This window comes from Phascolarctos cinereus, unplaced genomic scaffold (assembly GCF_003287225.1).
Source record: "Phascolarctos cinereus isolate Bilbo 61053 unplaced genomic scaffold, phaCin_HiC Scaffold_7;HRSCAF=346, whole genome shotgun sequence".
Taxonomy (NCBI): Eukaryota; Metazoa; Chordata; class Mammalia; order Diprotodontia; family Phascolarctidae; genus Phascolarctos; species Phascolarctos cinereus.
In genome coordinates, this window is record NW_027556180.1 from 69476984 (window position 1) to 69500069 (window position 23086).

Here is a 23086-nt window from a genome sequence, read left to right on the forward strand (position 1 = left end):
TTCATAGACTCCAATCTCTCTTTTTTTTTACTCTCTCCAGACCTGCAGGGGGCAAGCAGAGGGGAATTGGGGGGGTGATGGGGCAGAGGGAGAAGACGTGAGGGGAAAGAGGCTTCCCTATAGTTACGTGCCCCCCTCACCCTTCCCATCCCGCCCCCAGCTCTGATCATTAGCATGAGCCCTGTATCTCCTCCTTCTAGCACCACCACCTAGGCATCTATATGGATAGTACAGTTATCAGACAACACACCCTCAGATTCCGAGTCTCCAACCTGGTTCTTTTTTTTTTAAGATAGCAATAACCATGACACATTTTACTTTAGTTCTTGATAGCTTTTTACATAAGTACCATAGGTCTGTAGGTCTGTTCTCTCTTCTTTTTTTTTTCATTTTTTAAAATAAAGAAATACTCATAATCTTTACCAGTGAAAAGGATGGAAACGTGAAACGAACAAAAAAAAAGCTCAATGTGTGGAAAATAAAACAAAACAAAAAAAAACCTGAATGTGGAAGAGCTTAGCTCCTGTTTTAGCATTTTGTACTTAAGAAAATAAAAAACAAAGGATCTCACATTTTATTAAAAAAAGTGAAGATTGCTGTATACTATTTATTCAACTTATAATTTATGTTACTCTTTGATCTTTGTCTTTTGTCATGACAAAGCATTTATTTAATAAAGTTATGCATTCAGTTAGCCTGCGTCAGCTTCCTCCAAGGACCTAGGAAAGACAGAGCAGGCAAAGGGGTGAAGGTCAAGCCAAGAGTAGATGCAAAGTCAGACAAGAAGAAGGATTGGGGACAAAGGTTGCTACTTGAATTAGGCCTCAGTTATTTCATCTGTGAGGGTTAAACTAAATGATTTCTGACTTCTCTTCCAACTCTAAATCCAGTTATCCTAAATCAGAGCTAAGGAGGCCCCTTCAGAGAGCTTCAGAATCCTGGGACAAGTCGCTCAACTGGACCATTTCAATGTGTCTTGTATCCCTGGACTTGGACAGTGTCAATACTCTTTTGTCTGGTATCCCAGGAAGGCAAGGAACATAGCAAGTGGGCCCTAATCTAACTCCCCAGTTTTAGGAAGATCTGTACATAAACCATTCAAAAAAGAGAAAGGAGATCCCACAGTCCCTCAGCCCCCCATGCAGGTTTCTAACACCTGGAATCATCATAGAACAGCCAAATTGGAAAGGATCCCAGGTCATCTCATCTCATCTCAGAATCTCAGAGGGAAAAGGGAGCGTAGAAGCCACGTAGTCCAACTTGTACTAGAACAGGAATCCCTAAAATGTCTCTCAAAATCGTGACACTTCAGAGCAGTACTGACTTGAGGAAATTTTTCTTTATGTTGAGCTTATAGCTATTTTTCTGTGACTTGAACTTTTGCCCCTAATTTGCCCCTAATTCTTCCTTCCAGAACAAAAAAAAGTCAGCTTAGTCTTAGGCAGAGATAAGTAACCTATCCCTACCTATCCCCTCCTGAACTGGGTCTCAGTGGGCAGGCTGGTCATCGAATGTTAAAACTGAAGTTTGGAAGGAAGAGATAATTGAGGCCAATCTCATTTTAAGAAAGAAGCAATTTGCCCAATGGTTTAATAACTAAATTAATGGTGGAGCTGGGATTAGAACTTCCATTACACCCCTAACTCTAACTAAAAAGGTAATGATAACTTTTAAATTAAACCAAGTTACCATTTTTGTCTCCTTGAAGACCTCCATGGCCTTCTCTCCTGAGAAAGTGTTCTTGGTAGCAACAATAGGCAGATCAGGGCTTTTTCTGGGTTATTTAACTTCCGTCCTCCCATTTTACATCTAAAGAAAATGAAACCCAGAGAAGTTAAGTGATTGGTTAAAGCTTATATAAAGACTGAGTTAGAATTTGAACCCCAGTCGTCTAACTCTGAATCTAAGACACCCCACAGCCTCTAATGCTTAATTGGAAAATTCTAAGTTCTCCTCCATCTGGAAGGATAATAGTGTACCCTCTGCATAGTTATCTTGCAGAGATTTAGCAAACGTTATTTATTCATTTGAAGGAAAGGTAGCACAGTGGATAGAGTCTTGGGCTTAGAATCACGAAGACTCATCTTCATGAGTTCAAATCCAGCCTCAGACACTTACTGGCTGTGTGACCCTGGGCAAGTCATTTAATCCTGTTTGCCTCCGTTTCCTCATCTGTAAAATGAGCTGGAGGAGGAAATGGCAAACCACTCCAGTATCCTTGCCAAGAAAGCCACAAATGGGGTCATGAAGAGTTGGATATGATTGAACAACAAATTTATACACTCTCTGGATCCTCTAAACTTCTTTCGTTCTACATTAAATCATCCAAGCTTTTTTCTTCAGAGGTCCCATCACCCATGTCCCCATGTCTCCTTGCCCCATCCCTAGCTGCTTTCTTTATGGAGCCCAGAACCTGATATATACAATGTGGTGACATCTTCCAATCTGTCTTTGTGTGTACTGTCATTATTCCCATCACCAATTCTTCAAACCCTTGAGGAAAGCAAGACTCAGAAATGGGAACCATTTGTCCAATCCACCTCTGTAGAGGAACACAGAGGAATACTGCTACCCTGCTATCCTAAGCTGTGAAATTTTAATTTCAAGGCTCCCATCCTCAGGATGCTGAAGCAGATGGGATAATGACTATAGGAGAATTTTTGCTTAATAGAACTGAATAGTTGTAAAGGTGCATGGGGCATGGAGATCACCTCATCATAAAATTATACCATGTAAGAACTGAAAGGGGTCATCTAGTTCCACCTCCAATCAGGTTCCCAAATTCCTTTTTACACCATTCTTGATACTGCTTAAATCTTTCAGAGTGAGAGGGAGATCACTACTGAAGACAACTCATTCCTTCTTTGTTTTTTCAGATGATAAAACTGAGATTGAGGGGAAAAAAAACATAGAGTCCTAGATTTAGAGACAAAAGGGTGCTAAGGAGCCATCTGGTCTCATTTCATATATGAAGAAATCAAGGCCTAGAGAATTAATCAAAATTATGAAATTTAATCTAGAACAATCCATACACAAAAGGAATGCTTACCACAGCACACCCAACAAGTAACTATCATAGTCTTGAAAGGTCATAAATTTAGCAGCCTGAGGATCCTGAGAGTTTAACATAATCCACTGATTTTACAGATGAAAACACTGAGTCCCAGAGAAGAATTACAGAATCATAGTTTTAGAGCTGCAAAGGACCTAAAAGGTCTATTATCTTAACTTTACAAATGAAGAAACTGAGCCCCAGAAAATGACTTGCCTAAGATGATTAAGTATAAATGGCAGAGGCAGGATTGAAGTCAGGTCTCCTGCCTGTACTTAGGCAATCCCAAATCACCTTGGGGATGTGCATTATTCACACAGAGGGATATTTAGTGAGAGCCAGGAATCAAACCCAAGTTCAATTCGAGTCTATTGCCTTCACTCGTCCTGGTTTTTCCTGGCTGATCACAGGCCACTATTGATGAGCCATTAATGCTGGTCCAAGAGATATGGAGATAGGGGAATGCCATTTGGAATAAGGGGGAGCAGAGAGAATCATAAAAATTTTGGTGGAGAATAAGGGAAAGGAAACTTATTTTCATGCTTAACTTGAAATAGTAACATTCTTATCTTTAAAAAAAATTTTTTGGGGGGAGAGGCAATCAATCAGAGTTAAGTGACTTGCCCAGGGTCATACACCTAGTAAGTATCTGAGGCCAAATTTGAACTCAGGTCCTTCTGACTCCAGATCGGTGCTCTATCCACTGTGCCACCTAGATGCCTAGGGAACATTCTTATCTTACAGCGCATAAGAAGCATTTTGATAATTCCATATTTAATTTTTCATGGGGAAAATGGAGTCAAGCACCTAAAGTTTCTCAATGAACCCCTATTCACGTCATGCAGAACAACAGTTTCCACAGAACAGTTTCAGCTGCACTAACACCATATAATCTCTCCAACCCCATTCCTCTACTGGAGGAGGGCTTGAGGCTACCAAGAAGCCAGAGGATGGAGAAAAGAGGTCAAGGTCAATTAGAAAGTCTCCAATAGAGAGAAATGGAGTGCCTCTGGGATCTGTTTTTAGCCCCATGCTGCTTCACACTTTTATCAATAATTTAGATAAAGGCATAGATAGTCTAGTCATCAGATCTGCAGGTGACACAAATCGGGAGGGTGAGCTAATACACTGGGTGACAAAGTCAGGATCCAAAACAATCTTAGTGAGCTTGGACATTGGGCTGAGTCTAATAAGATGAAACTTAATAGGGGTAAATGCAAAGTGTCCCATTTCTATTCAAAACATGGACTTCACAAGTACAAGATGGTGGAGGCATGGTTGGACAGCAATCTATCAGAAAAAAAGATCTGAGGGTTTTGGTTTACTGTAAGCTCCATATGGATTAACAATATGATATGACTGTAGGGAAAAAAAACTAAACTAATACAATGTGAATTGAGGCATAGCTTCCCAGAAAATATACTCTGCCCTGACCAGAACACACCTGAAATATGGTTTCAGTATGAGATGCTACGTGTTAGGAAGGAGATTCACAAGCTAGAGGGAGAGTAACCAATATAGTGAAGAAGCTCCAGTTGTTGTCACATGAGGATTGGTTGAAGGAACTGGAAGATTAGCCTAGAAAAGAGTCAGGAGAGACAAGATAGTTTTCTCTACCTTAATTTGAGTAGGTATCAGGGAAAAGAAGGGTTAGACTTGTTTGACCCCAGAGGCTAGAACTAAGGGAGAAGTTGTAAAGAGACAAATTTAGATTTGATGTCGGAAAAAAGCTTCTAATAATTAGAGCTGCCCAAAAGTGGAATGTGTTTCTGCGGGATGTAGTAATAAGCTAGATATCTTCAAACAAATGCTGGATGACCACTTATTGGGTATATCATAGAAGAAATTATTTGGGAGGTATAAGTTGGTTTTGGTGGGGTGTATGGGGTATTCAGGGAGCATCTCTGATGTGAGGGCTGCTGAGCCCTTTTCAGGGCTGCTCATCCATCTTTGTAAATGGGCAGATGAGCTAAACCAGGTGGGAGGTAACTACAAACCCAATGGTGAGTTAGATGAGGTGCTACCCCAAGCATGTGAAGACTTCCTCTGGCAGGAGGGGAAGATGAGAACAATTTGTTCCAATGGCCATGAAGGCAGCTGAAGCAACAACTTAGAGCTTGGTCAGATATCAAAGATGCCAAGGTCATCCACTGCAACCCAGACATTGTCTTGCCCCTTGGACTTAAGAGAGAGTGAGGCTAACAACTTTATGCAACTCTGCCTCACTTAAATCCAATTGATGCATGAGTCAAGACATCATCCTGTGCTGTCATTGGTCCTCTTTGAAACCAAAGGACAAACAGCTAGATGGTCACTGAGGTCCTTTCCAACTCTGAAGCTCAACTCTAGGATTCTGCCAGCAGGGAGAGGCAATTATTCCATTTGTCCACCCTAAAATAAAGAATGTAGAGCTGGAAAGGACTTTAAAGCTAGTCTAGTCCAACCACCTTCTTGTGGAGTTGAACAGAGATCCAGAGAGTTTATGTTGCTTGAGCACATAGGGAGTAGATGACAGAGGAAGAAATGGAACCCAGGTCTTCTAATTCCAAATCCATACTCTTTTCATTATACTATATTGCCTCATGTCTTTTTTAGGTTTGGAGTTTTTAATCACCTTTTGGAGTGTGAGGAACACTTTTAACCTTACCAGAACTCCAGACCTACACACACACACACACACACACACACACACACACTAATTGTGCTGTTAGTAGCTAATAATGAAGACAACATATGACTGGATGTTGACCCTTTGCAATAGTATAGGTTGGGAACCATTGGTTTAGGCCATTCTCCATTACATCCCAGGGTCCTAACAAGGTCAAGATAAGCATAGGGGATCTAAAAACCTCATACAGACAAATAAAGATATATCTGAATGTCCCCTTCTCTTCTTTTGCTCCTGTCCCTATTCTAAGGGGAAGAGGTGGAAGGAAATGAGCCAAAGATGGAAGTCAAAAATTCTGAGATCATCAGTCTTGACACACTGCACCACTGCTCCTAATAAAATAGTCTGAAACTCTAGAGAATTGCAGTTGGAGTTTCTGATACTGACGCAAGATGGCAGCACAGCCCTACTTTGAGTACTCAGGAGGCCCAGACTTAGTTTTGTATAAATGATTTTCACAGATTTCCCCTTATGGGCTTTGGTTCTGGCCCAGTCTTCTCACTCTCTCCAATTTCAAGATCTACAATGGATCCACTGGTATCCCTTTAAACTAACTACATATACTTAAGTCTACCAGTGCACACTCAACCTCCCACCCTTCAACTCATTGAAGACACTCTGCAAAGGAGATTAGTGAAACTGGGGAGAGGTGGCATTTTTTCAGGGCTACATAGCCTGCCCAGTGAGGTGATGAGTTGGGTCCGTGTGAAATGATTTTCAGAAAGAGAAAGATTAGTATTCATACAAGCCCTTAAACAATGCCCTCTCTCCATGGCCAATAGGAGGCAGAGAGGTGACAAAGTGTTAGACCTTGAATCAGGAAGTTCAAATCCAGCCTCAGACACTTAGCTATGTGCCACTAGCCAAGTCATTTCAGTCTGTCTACTTTTAATTTCCTCAGCTGTAAAGAGGAAATAATAAGAGCACCTACCTCCCAGGATCGGTGTAAGCATAAAATGAAAGAGCATTTGTAAAGTGCTTTTTAAATTTTAAGGCACTATACAAGGTGCCTCTAAAGTATTAGCGCAGTTTTAAGCTTATTAATGAATTAAATGCTAGTTGTTATTGTTGTTATTCTGTGAACATGTCAATTCCCTTTTGAGCCTCAGTTTCCTCATCTGGAAAATGAGTGGGGTGGGCCCTAAGATTCCTTCCAGCTTTCTGCCTATGATTTGAGGAGTCCTTGGATTTGGTGAGATGAGAAACAGAACAAAGGAGGGAGGAATAAAGAGGGAGGAGGTTTTGCAACCCCCTGACATGGTTTCAACGAATGAAGACTTGGGCTAGTATAGACCAGTCCTGGATGTATAGTCAAAAGGTATCCAGGGTTCGAATCTTGGCTCTGCTACCTATTACCTGTGCAATTATGAGCAGGTCTTTTCCTCTTTCTGGGCCAGTTTCCTCCTATGTAAAATGCTAAGAGTATATTAGAGGGTCTCTAGATGGTCCTTCCAGCATCCCTCTGATCCTGGGGCATGCTGGCTGATTGTCTTTGGCAGCAGGGCTGGTGATGCCACCTAGCTGCTTCCTAATGGCCATGCAGAAAGCGCACTTAGCAGCCTGTGTGGATATCGCTCCCTCTCTTACTGAAAATCAGCTCATTCAATCCTACCATCCAATCTCTTCAGCTCATAGGACAGGCTCCCTTAGCCACACTGCCTCTGGACCAGTGAAACCCCAGATTCCCAACCCCTGGACTTCTTGGTGACAGGGGAATAGTTTTGTTTGCTTGTTTTCAATTGGTTCTCTGCTTCTTAAAGTAATAACAACAAGAGTCTAACTAGCTTCAGTGTTTGGGGATTCCCATTTCCCAAGTTTCTCAACTCCCTCCTAATTCCCCATTTTCCTTTCACAAAGAAGTTCTTGGTTTTTGGGGTCCTTGTACTCCCCCTTCTCTTTTTGTCAGAGCAGGAAGAAAGCAAGAATGATGGAGAGTTTATTTACAACAGATAAAGCCACTTTCTCATAGGTCACAGGCAAAATGGGGCTGGAGGTCAGTATCCCATAGCTCACATAAAAGGGAAAGAGATAAGTTTCTTGGGGCTGATATGGTTTGATCTCAACTGAAAAGGTTGTACAACTTCAGAGAAGTTCCTACCCCAATCCTCCTGACTCAGAGATTGGTCCCATTTTGCCATGTCTAGAGACAGCCTCTGCTCTCCCAGTCCCAGGAATGTTCAAGACACAGTTGTTGTTGTTTTTTTATTCCTTCCTTTAATCTTAAGTGAAAGAGACACAGGGCTTCAAAAATAAAAACCTCCTCCCCTTCCCAGACCTTCACTGGCTTCCACACACCCAGCCACCTCCTTCCCTCCCCAACAAGGGAAGAGAGAAGGGGACAGGGAGTAGGCATTTCATGCAGGAAAGGGGGAAAGCAGGGTATATGCCAGGCAAGGTGCTGGTCTCTTTCCAAATATAAATACACGTGTCAAAACTTGTGGAAAAACCACCACCACCACCATCACCACCACCAGCACTCCCACCCTCCCAGCCACTCTCCTCTCTCTGCTGATGTTTGGGGAGGAAGGTTGAGGAGGAGGTGGCATCAGGGCACTGGTGGGCTCCAGACTACTGCATTCGCTGAGCGTGTGCCCCCCGAGCCTCCTGCTCATTGTAGAACAGATGACACTCAGGATCTCCTCGGATGGTGGGGGCCCCCTGGATCAGCTTGCCAGTATGAGGATTCACACACCAGCACTCCCCACGCTGACCGTTCAGAGACATCTTGCACTGCGGAGAGAAAAGAGGAGGGGGTAGGGGATAGAGGAGATCATTACCCTCAGCATCATCTATTAAGATTTCAGACAGCTCTTGCTTCGCTTAGCTCTCTGAGGCTCAACCTAATGGTCAATAAGTTAAACCTCCTCCCGAATTGATTCACCAAAGTCTTTTCAACTGTATGCTGTAAACAAGGAACAACATGGGCTGATATAATTTTGGGGTGAGGTTGGGAGGTAAGGAAGGCTGGCTAGGATAAGTCAGGTTTACTGTATTTACAGATCTATGTCTTCCCATCAAACTTCTTGGCCTTGAAAGTATCCAGTTGGATGGAAAATGGCCACCCCTATGAGCTAAGCATGGTCCCTTCAAACTCATCCCTACTTTCCTATTCTTCCCCAAACACCCTGGGGACAGGTGCCCACTTGCCTGTTTGAGGTTATAGAGGCCTTGCTTGTCACAATTGGGGATGTGCAGGGAGTAGAGATGCTCCAAGGGACCACGCTCATCTGGGAGGCGCATGGTAGAAATCCGCTCCAGGACCTGGTCCAGCTCCTGCTGGCAGGGGGTCTATGCAGGGCCAAGAAAGAAAGACAGGAAGTTCAGAGAAGGGACAGAGAAAAAGCAGGCTGGGGGTGGAGAAGCTGTCTGCTGACCGACAAGGAGGGGAGCCAACTCCCACACAACAGACAAGGGGACAAGTTTGCGTTTTTCTTTCCCCTCCCTGGCGCAGCCACAGCTCTGGGGAAAGGCTTCAGTGAACTAGAAAGCTTCAGTGGGCTTGGGGAGGGTGCAGAGGCTTGGAAAAACTATTTGCAGGAAGAAACTACAGCTGAAGAATTAGAATTCTAGCACATCTCCATCTGTTGCATGGAACAGTGGAGAGAGCACGAGAGATGGAGTCAGGAGAACTGAGTTCTCTGACTCCTGCTTTGGGTACGTCCTAGTTCATGTGACCCCGGATAAATCACTTCCCCTAAACCCCAGGTTCCACATCTGGGTACAAAACAGCACCCTCACAGGAATATTGTGCGGATCAAATGAGATAACATATGTAAAGCTCTTTGCAAGCTTTTAAGTACAATGTCAATGTTAGTTGTTTTTGTTTTATAATCAATGCCATTATCATCCAGGCAGCCCAAGTTTCATCCCCCCTCACCCCATAAGATCCTGCCATATTCCTAGACTGGCAGTAACAGGGTTATGGAGGGAGCCCTATATGAGGTTCAGATCTGAATGTATGTGTGCAAATATGTACATAGGAATATATAGAGAGACAGACATATATGTGTATATGTATATATTTATCTATTTATCTTTCTCTGGTCTAATCTCAAAGTCTAATAAGAAATGAAAAGGAGCATAGATTTAGAACCAGAAAGAACCTCAGAGGTGTTCTATCCAACCCTCTCACTTTACACACAAGAAAACTGAAAACCAGAGAGGCTGAGACCCAAGATCACACAAGTGGCAAAACAGCTGATCCAGGATCTGAACTCCTTTTCATTGCATACAGCAATGGACATCTGATTGGTCCACCATCATCCCAATGGTTCATAAAAGGTGGACATCTGATCATCCATTATCATCTCCATCATGCAGAAAGAGAACTGGGGCTCAGAGAGTGATTTGCCAAGGTCAAATTGCTGCTAAATGACGAAGAGAGGAATTAGAACCTTAGGTCTCCTAGTACAATGCCATTGCCACAATTCTCTTATCAGGTACACCACTGATATGTCCTCTGCCTGACATTTAATGCAGAGAAATTGAGTGTTGTCTATGTATGTGGATTCTTAACAACATGCAGTTCCCCTCTCCCATCCATCCCTCTCTCCCTCTCCTCTGACCCTAGTAGGAGGTGGGCGCAGTTTCTTGGTGTCTTCATGGATATGATGATGCATGTTGACTTTGCCCAGCTGTCGATGCTGCCCTATAACCTTCTCCCGGATCACTGCTAACTCCTTCATGCCAGACTTGTGGGGCTTCCGACCCCCACCACCTAGCACGCTCACTGTCCCATCCACATGGTTCTCTGCCAGTCCGCCATCTGAGTCATCAATGGTATCTAGAGGAAAGAGAAAGAAAAAATGTGACTCCCAGTTTTCCAAACTTCAGTCCCAAAGTTTTTACACATGTAGTTCTTTAAAAGTTGTACATATCACTATCCTCTTTCATTTCTGGCATTCAGTCTAGCCCTTTACCTGGAGTCTATAAAGTTACTTTCATTTCGTATTTTGATAACTATATTTTAATATAATTGGTTTCTTTTGTAATTTTATGATATTTAGTTTATGTATTTAGAAACATTATTCTGCAAAGGGGTCCATGAGCTTCTCCAGAGAGCCAAAAAGCTCCACAACATAAAAAAGGTTAAGAACCCCTGATCTAAGCAGATTGGGGGAAAAGAGAGAAAGCTGGTATCCTTTTTCCTAAAGCTCTCTGGAGAAAGCCATTCCAGGGTTTTTCAAATGTCAAAATCATAAAGTTCTGCCTCACATCTCACTTAGATATATTTCTCTTTCTATAACCTAATAGTTAAGCCCAATTTATATCTGTCCTGAAAATTAAAGATGATCCATTTCCAGGCTCCCTTCTTCAAAGCCATCAGTAGAGTGCCAAATAATAGAATCATGGTGGTTCTTCTAGTTATAGAGTATGCAAGATGGAGAGGGGAAGGCAATGTCTGAGAGATGTGGGAACAGGTAGAGCTCACTACCTCAACAGCAGCCATGGTGGTCTTTTCTGAATTTCAGAACACAATTATTTAAAACACAAATAATGAGGGTGAAGAATACAGAGACTCAAGGATGAAAGGTTTCTAATGGGAGGATAACCAAGGACCAGAATTACTTGTTCTTGCTGGTAGAAGTCCCCTGGAGGATCTGGTGGAGCATAGAGGGGAGGAAACTCAAAAGAAAACAATTAGAGTTGGCAAAAAACCTCAACTGTCCTTTTCTTCACCACATTGAGGGAAGGAGGACCCTACCATGAGTTCTGAGAGTGTGGCTGTGGTCTCCTTTCCTCTTAAAGACCTCCCTTACTGTACAATTTTTCTAACTCCTTTCCCTTTTCTGGTGTCTCCTAATCCTTGAGATGGCCAGTCTTGCTCCTTATGACTAATTAAAACATTTCCTGTTCCAATTCAGTTGATAAATAATATGGATGGAGTGCCCTCCATACTCCCCAAGGTGCCACTGAATAATCCAAAGGGAAGAGTTTTTTATGACAAAGGAGGTGACAATATGAAGCAATTTCTTTTTGTAGCACTCACTTTAAATATATCATCTCACTAGAACTTCCTAACAACCCTGTCAGGAAGGTACCACAGTGATTCTAATCTCCAATTTTAGAGATGATCAAACTGAGGGTTAGAAAGGTCTATTGACTTGCCTACACTCATGCCGCTAAAATGTACCAGAGATGGGACTTCAAGGCAGGATTTCCTAAATCCAAGTCTCTAACCACTAGATTACATTGCCTCTTTTTTTCTGAGTGAGAATTGCAGACCAATCTTTGGTGTAACAGCCATCCAGCGACTTGGATTCTAAACACTCTCCTATCATTTTTTCTCCAGTCTAGAGGATCCCCAAAGGTGGTATGATATAGTACGGTCATATCAAGCTTAAATAGAAACAGGGACCACTAAATCGTACAAAGGGATCCATGCAGGCACATAGAGACTTAGAAAACCACACATGAACATTACCTATGATCTACTGTATTTTTATTAACTTTGCTAAATATTTCCCAATACAATTTTCATCTGGTTCAGGTAAAACTTGGGAGTGTTGCTGACTGCCATGCACCCTGTGTTTGACATCTCTGATGCAGTGGACAAAGAGCTAGCTCTGCAGTCAGGAAGATCTGGGTTCAAGAGGTGCCCCTGAAATATACCAGCTAGGTAAATTACCCTGAACAAATCACGTAATCTCTCAGTATCTGAGGCCACCCTCTAAGACTCTAAACTATGGAAAGTTTGCTTCTTCCCTGGAGTATGTTTCCACGCTGGAAGTTATCCACACTGATGATACTCCCCCGATATATAGACTCCTTTCAAAACAATTGGGGGATGGAACTGAGTTTTTTTTTCCCTTCCCCTCTTACAGCTAGCCTACATCCCAATCTTTCTGTCACATCCATTGCTCTCTCTTATGATGCCCAAGTCCCCACTCAAATCCAAATTCATACAGCAAAGGGTGGGGGGGAGAGAAAGGGTTGATAACTCAGTTTATAACCCAAGTTATCATATTCCCCCATCCCACTGAGCCTGAATAAGCCCAAGGGAACATTCTGACAGAGGACAATATTGCAGCACAGTGTTTTGTTTTTTCTCGTTCTTGAATATCACCCACCAACTGGTCAAGAATCATGTAGGGAAACATCTCGAGGCTGAAGGAGGATGGCAAAAGTTGGCTACAGGAGTCACAGAATAAAACAGACTCCCCAAAGCAGTGTTTAACATGTGGCCAGTTCTTCTGAGCAGAGTCCAGGCCCCATGTGACTGTTGTGAGTAAATTCATCCCCTCCCCATGTCCACATTTCTGTACCTGTCTGTTCTCCAGAGTTACAGTGATGGGGAAGGATGTGAGGAGCAGAGGGAGAGGGGAGAGAGGAAGGTATATGGGAATCAAGGCAGTAAAGTATGGTAGAAATGAAACTAGGAATCTGGAGACTCGGGTTCTGGTCCTGACCATGCCACTAGCCAGCTATATAACCTCACTCAGTTTTCTCATTTGTAAAATGAGGGGCTTGAACAGTAAGATAATCTTTGGTATTCCATATTACCATTATGCTTTACACACCATAGGTGCTTAATAAATGTTTATTCATTGACTGACCAACAACTAAGTGAATTCATGGAATAATATCTTTCTGTTTGGGGACTTTGGGAACATTGAGCACAAGACAAGAATAAGTAAAGGATGGAAAAGATGGAGGGATGGAGAGACATGGGATTCATAGAAAGACTATTCCTCCATTACATTTCTCATTTTCATAATTATTATTATTTAAAATGATTTAGTATAAATAATATTTAATACCAATAACCAGTTAAACTTAATTTGTAACTGTTTATTATTGAATAAAATTGCTTGCATGAAATACCCTTATACATAAAAACAACTTACAGTTCATTTTCTAAAAGTTTCCATCGGGATTCTTTGTATATTCATTCCCTTTCACTTTTCCTCTTATAAGGTCATAGTCAAGATTTTTCTTCAACCTCAGCCCTTCAGTGAGGACAGAAACCCTTCACTGCCTCTGTCTTTGCTTTCTGGGGGAGCAATGAAAGGATCAGATCCTTACATCCCTCTCCTCATTCCCCCTCACTCTGGCTCTGAACTCCCAAGGTAGTCTATAGTGAGGCAGAGCAAGGTTTGACAGAAAAATATGTGCCAGAAGCAGCTTGGGGACAACATGCCCAAGCAAGGCCCAAAAGGCCTCCATGCAAAGTGTGAGGAATAAAACTGCCTAGCCCAGCCCCCTCCCCTAGTCCAAACAGCAGGATGGGGAGCAAGAGAGCAAGTCAGGACTTTCCACCCCAGGCTGCTCTCCTGACAGGTCCCAACAAGAAGCCAAGTTTGGAAAATGAATCAGCAACTCTTTTGCCCTTCCAGGTACATCTTCTCTTTAGCTTTTTCTTTCCTCCTCAACCACCTTCTTTACTGTTTATTGTCCCCGCTGTACATCTGAAAAATCTCTAGTTTTTAACCTCTTGACAAAGAGGTTCTGAGAAAAGACAAGATATAATGTGATGTACAAGAAGAAAAAAAAAGAAACGCTAGCTAGAGAGTCAAAATATCTGAACTGGAGTCAACCAGATCAGTCACTTCTTGGCCATGTAACAAAGCAAACCTCAGTTTCTTCATCTGTAAAATGGGAATTACCTGAGCAGTACCTTCCTATAACCCAGTTATATGACAAAAGGTATTTCATGGATTATAAAGTGCTAAATAAGTATTCATTTTTTTTAAAGTTTGGATTAGTATTTTCTGTTTTAATACCACTTTCATTTCAGGACATATCTAACCCTTATTTCCCCATCCATCCTTTCTCTTCCTATTCCCAATGGACAGTTTCTCCTCTGAACCTACTTTTACTGACTTTGTTTATGCTAAAGCTTTTCAATTTCATGCAATATTATGATCACCTCTTGTCCCATGTTTGGTTAATAATTCTCCTCCTAGACATAGCTATGAAAGTTATCTGATCTGATTCTTTTCCATTTAAAAAAATTCAATCTTTATATTCGACTCATATATCCATTTTGACCTCCCTGTCATTGTGCAAGTTCTTGGCGTAAACCTCATTGCTCCCAAACTACTTTCCCTTTTTCTTTCCCTTTTTTAATTTAAAGTATTTTATTATGAACTTAACAATCACCTTGTCCAATTTTCTCAACAATTTTTATCAAATAGGGAATTCTCCAAGAATTTATATTCTTAGGTTTATGACACAAGACTACTGAGTTCAATTGTTTCCATTTCTTCCTTCTCTAATCTGTTGGACAGATTCACTTTTCTATTTTTAAACCAATTTGATATGAAATATTGTCATTAGTGACATTGGCCTTGGCATGTAGAATTCAGCCTTGGTACACAGAATGACTTCAGTGGGTTCTTGGCCATTACTGACATATGGCGGAGTCCCAGTATAAATATAAAATAATTTACTATTGAATGATAGTAAATAATACCAGGAATGCTAATTGCTTGCATTTTAAGCACTTTCCCCTTCATTATCTAATCTAATTTTTATGGCAACCACACCTACTTAAAAGACCTCCAAGAACCAAGAACTGAGTTAAAAGTTCAGCCAACAGACACCACCAAGCTCCTTCCCTGATGCTCCCATACTTCATCCCTTCGAGATCCTCTCAGACTATTTATATGTTGTTCGTATACGCCCAAGTTTTCAGATAGCGCCAAAATGCTTGGCTTTCTAGTTTCTTGTTCCACCATAGATTAGAAAGAAAAAAATAAATAAATAGGGGAAGGGGCTTCTCAATGGCAGGGGCTGTCTTTTCCCTTTCTTTGTACACCTGGCCATTAGTACTGTGTTTGCTGTTTGTTGTTCATTTCTGTCCTGACTCTTCATGACCCCATGTGGAGTTTTCTTGGCAAAGATACTGGAATGGCTTGCCATTTCCTTCTCCAGCTCATTTTACAGAGGAGGAAACTGAGGCAAACAGGGTTAAGTGATTTGTCCAGGGTCACAAAGCTAGGAAGCGTCTGAGGCTGGATTTGAACTCAAGTCTTCCTGACCCCAGACCTGGCACTCTGTCCACTGTGCCACCTTCTAGGCGCCCACAGCACAATGTCTAGCATTTAATAAATGTTGACTGACTGGTGCTTGAGGTAGGATCACTAGCATAACAATGAGAAGAAAAAAGGGGAGCCCAGATGAAAGACAGTGTGCTTTAGTACCAAGAGCACTGGTTTGGGGAATGAGAAGATCTAGATTTGGGTTCCAGCTCTCTTATTCACTACCTTTGTTACTTGCCTTCGAGTCACCTCACCTCTTGGGGCCAGTTTCCTTCTCTAAAATATTCCATGTATGATCTGAGTTCTTATAATGTGCTGAAGTCTTTAAGGTCCTGTCAAGTTCTAAATATGTGATCCTGTGATTCTGAAAGCCATATATGATAGAATCCCTTCACAGGGTATTATTAGTCTTCTTCCACTGTATGTAAACCAGACTATCAATTACTGCTAGACCTGAGCATTCCTTTCTTCTTTCCACCCTTGGAAGCAGCGTGTATAGCAGAAAGACATGGACCGCTTAGGATATACGCTGAGTCTGAAGGTGAGGATTGGGATTTTCTCTCATCCCTTTCCTGTAGAGTTCTGCAAGATGGAAATAATGAGTCAAAACTTGATTCAGAGCTTTCTAAACTCTAACTCCCTATGCCAAGGCAGGTCATCTTTTAGTACTGTAGCCAAGCATCATAAGCAATCATAAAGGGACAGTGAGGAGCAAGCATGGAAAAAGAAGTTCCCCTGTCAAACCACAGCCAGTTACCAAAGGTGGAAAGATTGCAGGAAGCAGGCAGGAAGAGGAAGAATTGAGTTGAGTAGCTTTGGGAATTTCTGGGAATTAAATGAAGAATATTAACTGAGATCAGCACACGACCTCAAATTCCATATCCTTTTAAAACACTCCATGGTATAACCATGGTCTCCTAGGGAAATTTTAACTCTCTGTTACTCACATTATGGTAGAGGAAGAAACAAGATCCCAGCAGTAACACCTCAAACTCCCCCTCTATTATCCCTGTAGCAAGGGAAATCAGAGAAGGATGGGGCTAAAAGAGAAGAAAGATGGCACTCAAAATGAAGAAGAGAGAATAGGGGCATCTGTATTATCCAAGAAACAGGCATTTTGTTGTTTTGTAGAAATAGCCTTTTGTGGGGAGTCCAGAGACCCAGGTCCTTGCCATATATGATCTGAGTGCTTATAATGTGCTAAACATTGCCCAGAAACACCCATTGCCTTTTAGATATTGTGCACTTTTAAGAACTTCTGCCATTCATTATCCCCCAGTTTCCTCCCTGTGTCAGTCCATTGTCTTCCAGAAGATTGGGTGAGACAAGTGAAATCCTTAATGGGAAAGTGATCTATAGTCTTTGGGAGACTCCTAGAAACTATGAAATAACCTTCAGAGGTCTCCTCTTACCCACTGCAAGAATCCCCCTCCACAAAGGAAATCCTCTAGGTCTTCACTTCCTTAGACACAATCTCAAGAATCTTAGATTTGGAAGGGACCTCAAGGTTAGTGAGTCCAACCACCAACTAATAAGCAGAAAAGCTCTTCCATAATATCTCTGACATAGACAATAACCAATCAACAAGCATTTACTAAGTACCTACTATATGATAGTCCCTGGAAAATACAAAAGGAGGCTAGTCTTTGATGCCTAAAAGCGTCTTTGCTACTAAGAAATGATTGACATTCCATAGATTTAAGATCACTGGACCATAGGATCTTAGATCAATGGGATTCAGTTATTTTCTAGTAAAATGGAAACTCCTTGAGAGCAGGATCTAAATCTATGAAATATCAATTATTTTCTAATAAAATGTAAAGACTTTGAGGGTGGGGACTGACTTAATTTTGTATTCACATCCCCAAAACCTAAAACACCACCTGGTACACAATAGGTGCTTACTGAGCTCTTTCTGAGGTTGCTTAAAGCATATATGAATTGCTTAATGTATACATTAAGCTCTCTGTATGAAAATGTATATGTTATCATATGATCCCCTTATCAATTCTGTGAGCTATTATAGGTACCATTATCCCCTTTTTACAGATGAAGAAACAGGTTCAGAGAGGTTAAGTGATTTGCCCATGATCACACAATTAGAAAATGTCAGAAGCTGGATTTGAACCCAGCCTCTACTTTGACTTCAAAGCCAGTATTCATTTCATTACCCCACACTTCCTCCGAACATCAGTGACCTATATGTATTTATCTAGCCTCTGATGGACAGTTTCCAGTGACAGGGCATTTCTTGCCTAATGAGACAATCCATTTTATTGTTGGGTAGTTCTAACTGTTAGGAAATTCCTATGTCAATCTGAACCCTGTCTCCCTATGGCTTCTACCCAGTGGTCCTGGTTCTTCTACCTAGAAAAACACAAAATAATCCTGATGTCTATTCCACTGGTCAAAAATCTGAACTGGTCCTAGCAATAACACTTCCTCCTCCTCAGCCCCCCACCCCCCAACACCACACATATACCTTTTACCTTCTCCAGTGTAGGGACCCCACTGTTCTTTCAGCTGAGGTACAAGACATAATGTCTAGACCCTTTGTTCTCCAATGTTACTGTCTTTGAAGGCCAGGACTATCTTTTGACTCTTAGCATAATTCCTGGCACGTAGACGGCACTTAATCAATGTTTATTAATTGATTCTCACTATAGCTTGTCAACGCCCCTTCAGAAACATGGTGCCCAGAACTCTATGCAGTACTCCAGATAGAGCCTGACCAAGGGGGCAGTAGCACCTCCTTTGGTCTGGACACTCTATTTACGTCAATACAAGCTTAGAACATGTTAACTTTTTTGGCAATGACTCCACACTCTTGCATCACCACATGTAGCTTGTATTTCACTAAAGTCTTCCTCATGAGTTGGGGAGTTAGTGTACCTCACCCCATATTGGTCCAGTTGATTTTTTTTTAAATCTAAGTTCAGGAGTTGATATTTATGCCAATTAAATTCCATCTCTCTCTGCCAAAGTCCTACACCTAGCCATGATGTGGAAATTATTCTGGGTTCTGGAAAGATATTCCAATTAAGCACAAGCTTTAGTGGTTTCTACACCAAAGCAGAAAACCTATGAAGAAGAGCCAAGCAACTACCATCCAAGAACCAGCTTAGCTCAAGTCATTGAAATTTATCACCAAATCAAGATTTTTATGACCCACAGCTACTCAGAAAACTGCCCACTAAGGTGCATGCACAGCGACTACAATCACATTGCAGAAGAAGCACCCACACCTATGAAATCACTGATCTTTTCCAGCACAAGAATATAATTTTCATAGAGTTAGTTAGGGGGCATTGTGGATAGAGAGCCAGATCTGGAGTGAGGAAAACCTCAGTTCAAATCCAGCCTCAGACATTTACTAGCTATGTTACCCTAGGCAAGTCTTAAACTCTGTTCATCTGAGTGTCCTTATCTGTAAAATGGGGATAATAATAGCACCCTATTTCCTAGGGTTGTTATGAGGACCAGATGAGATGGTATATGTAAGAAGTGCTTTGCACAGAGCCTGGCACATTAGAGGCACTATATAAATGCTCCTTATTGGTGGTGGCGGTTTCTTCCCATTATTCTAGCCTTTTTGAGACAATTTTGCCCATCAACATAAACGTGCGTACAAGTCTTCCTACACTACCTCTGAAGCCCAGAGGTGAGGTAATAACCTAGTCTGTCAATGCAAGTGGGAGTTGGCATAGTCACTCCAGAACATGGGCTACATTGTTGGGACTTATATAGGATAACTTTTGCACCATATGTACTTGAAGTGTTCCAATACGGCATCTTCATCTTTGGTACTGCTGTCTCAGTCATGCTGCAGGAAGTTTTCAGATTTGCCTGTTACAAATTATTTAAGAAGGTACATGAGAGGTTAGCATCACGGACTGAGAAGGGAAGGTTTACCATCATCCTCAGACACATGGTCTATTTTTCTGGTCTATCTTTCCCAAGGGGCAGCTAGGTAGCACAGTGGATAGAACACTGGCTCTTGAGTCAGGAGGACTGCATTCAAATCCAGCCTCAGACACTCACTAGCTCTGTGACCCAAGGCATGTCACTTAATTCTGTTTGCCTCAGTTTCCCCATTTGTAAAGTGAGCTGGAGAAGGAAATGGCAAACCACTCCGGTATCTTTGTCAAGAAAACCCCAAATGGGGTCATGGAGAGCCAGACGCGACTGAAACAATTGAACAACAATAACCACGAAGTTTCCCATATCCTAGATTTTAGGATTTTTTCCCCTCTCTTTTGTTTTAGACTGCAATTGTACAGTAGTCTGTTTTCTATTATCTTTCTTAAACTTCCGACCAAGTTTTTTTCATGCCTTTTGTGTGTTTGAACGTTTCTGTACCAATCTCTGTGGTGTGCGTACTGCAGCAATTATGCGAAATATGGGGTTTGCATCCAAAAGTTCACTTAGAGCATGCTCTGATAGCTCACAAATGTTCCCCCTCCCTTTTTTTCTTCTTACTTTCAATCAGTCCTAGACTACTTACCAATTTGCTAAATAATTCATCTAACTTGTCTGAGATTCTTTTGGATTTACACATTCATAAGAAGAGGTTTGCTAGCTGGCCTAAACTCCTCCAAGTAATTACGTAAATGCTTAACCCCTTTTAGGTGGAGCCTCCATCCCTAAGCTTGTTTTCTTTAAATTAATCTGTTTATTCTAGTAAGAGGTGAGTTAGAAGTTCCATTGGGTTTATCCTTACAGTATCTGAGAAGAAATTTTTAAGTGTTTTTTGGTATAGAGACTTAGAGGAAATTTGCTTGGGGCTCCAGGAGAATTGTCTATGCCTACATGGACCTTTGGAGACATTTTTGTGTGCTCTCATAGAAAGGGATATCTAAGAATTTTGCCTGGAGCCCAGTTAGATGACCTCCTGCACTTGCTCTCAAGGGAACCACAATCTTCCCAGTAACCCAAGCTCACAACTAGGCGACCTCCTCTCCTCTTCCCTTTATCTCACCTCAAGTCCCCCCCCCCAACCACTGCCATAACCAATCTGTTGCCAAGTCCTGTTAATTTTACCTTCAGAACATCTCTCACTTTTGCCCTCCTTCTCTCTCATGACACTGCCACCACCCTTATCACTTCACACCTAGACTACTGAAATAGCCTGCTGGGGTGGAGGTGGGAGGAAGGTCTCCTCCGCCACAAGCCTCTCCCTATTCCAGTACATCCTCCACTCAGCTGTCAAAGTAATTTTTTAAAGCATATGTCTGATCATGTCACAACACGCACACACACTTAACAAGCTCCAGTGATTTCTAGTTATCCTCAAGATCAAACATAAAATCATCTTTTGGGCATTCAAAGCCCTTCATAGCCTGTCCACCATCCCACTCTATTTTTCTAGTTTTATTACAACTGGACCACACACACACACACATACACATCCCATTCTTCCATCCAGTAACACTAACTTCTCCTTGATGTCCCTCTCCCAATTCTGGACATTTTTGTTGACTGCCCCACATGCATGGAATGTTCTCCCCCCTCATTTATGCCTCCTGGCTTCCTTCAAGTCTCAGCTAAAATCACACCTGCTATAGGAAGCCTTTCCCAAACCTTATTTCCAGTGCCTTCCCTCTGTCAATTCTATCCAATTTTCCCTTTATACAGCTTTTTTTGTACCTATTTGTTTCCATGTTTTCTCCCCCACTGGATGAGCTTCTGGATTCAAGAACCGGTCTTTTACTTTTCTTTGTATTCCAGTGCCTGGTGTACAGTAGGTGCTTAATAACTGCTTACCCACTGACTGACTGACTGACTGATTGCTCCTGTAAGAGTTCTCACCCAGGATAGTTTGGATTCTCACCTGAAAAGTGAGGGAGGGACTTCCAGGTGACCCCAGCTCATTGATCCCTGTGCTTTTTTTTTTTTTGGTGAGGTGATGGGGTTAAGTGACTTGCCCAAGGTCACACAGCTAATAAGTGTTAACTCTGAGGCTGAATTTGAACTCAGGTCCTTCGACTCCAAGGCCAGAGCTCCTTACTGCACCACCTAGCTGCCCCTGTGCTTTTCTTTTTGAAGTAGGAAATTTGATTTTCTTTTTAAGTTAGTTTGTAATTAAAACCAAACTTTATTCATGGTTCCAGAGTAGAGAAATCCTTTAATGGGAGAGGGAGAGAGTAAAGTACTCCAGTCCCCCTTAGACCTGGTGTTGAAGCACTTTGCAGGTGTCTGAACCCTAAGCAGAAAAGAGAGAGGATGAGGAAGAGGAGCCCAGCCCCACTTGGAACCATTGAACCAATTTTGCTACGTAATCTCCAAGCCAGATTTGTTTGGTTTCCCAAATGAAGGATAAGGGGTGAGTTCCAGTCAACCTCAGGTTCCTAATCCCTGTGGGGAGAGCCCCTGTCCTCAGGGAATGCTATAAGGGACCAGGCTTTCCTCTATAAGGAATGCTTGATTTCTTTTCCTTTTTTTCCCTTTATTGTATTAGTTAGGGGAAGGCCTTTTTGTAAGCACCAATCTAGATCTTAACCTATTATGATGTTGTAAAAAGGTATTAGTTTGTTAAATTATGCCACCACACATTTGAAAGAATAAAAGAGGGTTAATTATCCAGTTTGATTACGAACTGTGTGCCACATAAATTTTTCCTAAAGCACTTGGAAAAGCATTCGAAATAGGTGAGGAGAACCTTCTCAAGTCACTGAAGACCTCTCCAGGATTTAGGACTATGGATTTTTCCAAACATACTCCAGTAGATTTGCTGAAGACAGCAAATATCAAAACTGAGGGGAGACTTTAAAGGTCAACTGAGTAAATCAATCAAATTATTCCACTTTGCCTAAGGTAAGTGGTAAAGTGCTACACCAGTAATATAACCAGGTTGAAATGATTGAAGACAATCCAGCTAAGTGTGAAAAGGCCTTGATCATGTAAATGTCTCTAACGAACCACTATATGTACTACAAGTGGCATTGTACAGGAAGAATTTTCAGACTGACTGAGGAAATTTAATCACATTCTAGGCATCGTCTCTAAAATTTCAAGCTGGTTCAGGCCTGAGGAAGATTCAAGAGATCCTAGCAAGTCAGGATAGAGTTTTCTATCAAAGCCCCTGAGGTGAAACTGTTTAGAGAAGAGTGCCTTGCCTTGAGCTTTGATATTAGGTCTCCTTCCTCACCTTGACCAGAGAAGGATCTCAGAAGCTTCACCAGAGGATTTCCTGTCTTTCCATCTGCACTGAGAGCCAAGAATGATGCAGATTTAAAGATGTCCAAAGAGCCCAACAGAAAAAGACTAGACCATATTTAAGGGGAACATTTTGAGGACTCCTGCAAAAGGACTTCCAGGACCTGTGAGTTACCCCCTTTGAAACATGTGCTCCCTAAGCTTAAGCCCACTTTCCCCTAGACTCTA

At 41.9% G+C, this 23086-nt stretch overlaps 1 protein-coding gene across 1 annotated transcript in view; it reads right to left on the minus strand.

Moving 5' to 3' along the window:
• Positions 1-7908: 7908 nt before the first annotated feature.
• The window catches only part of IGFBP2 (insulin like growth factor binding protein 2), a 44756-nt gene continuing 29578 nt past the window's right edge, over positions 7909-23086 (minus strand). The window contains 3 exon segments of the mRNA XM_021002836.2: positions 7909-8450; positions 8868-9008; positions 10286-10503. Of these exon segments, the coding sequence (XP_020858495.1) occupies positions 8289-8450; positions 8868-9008; positions 10286-10503 (521 nt within the window). The 3' untranslated portion in view covers positions 7909-8288.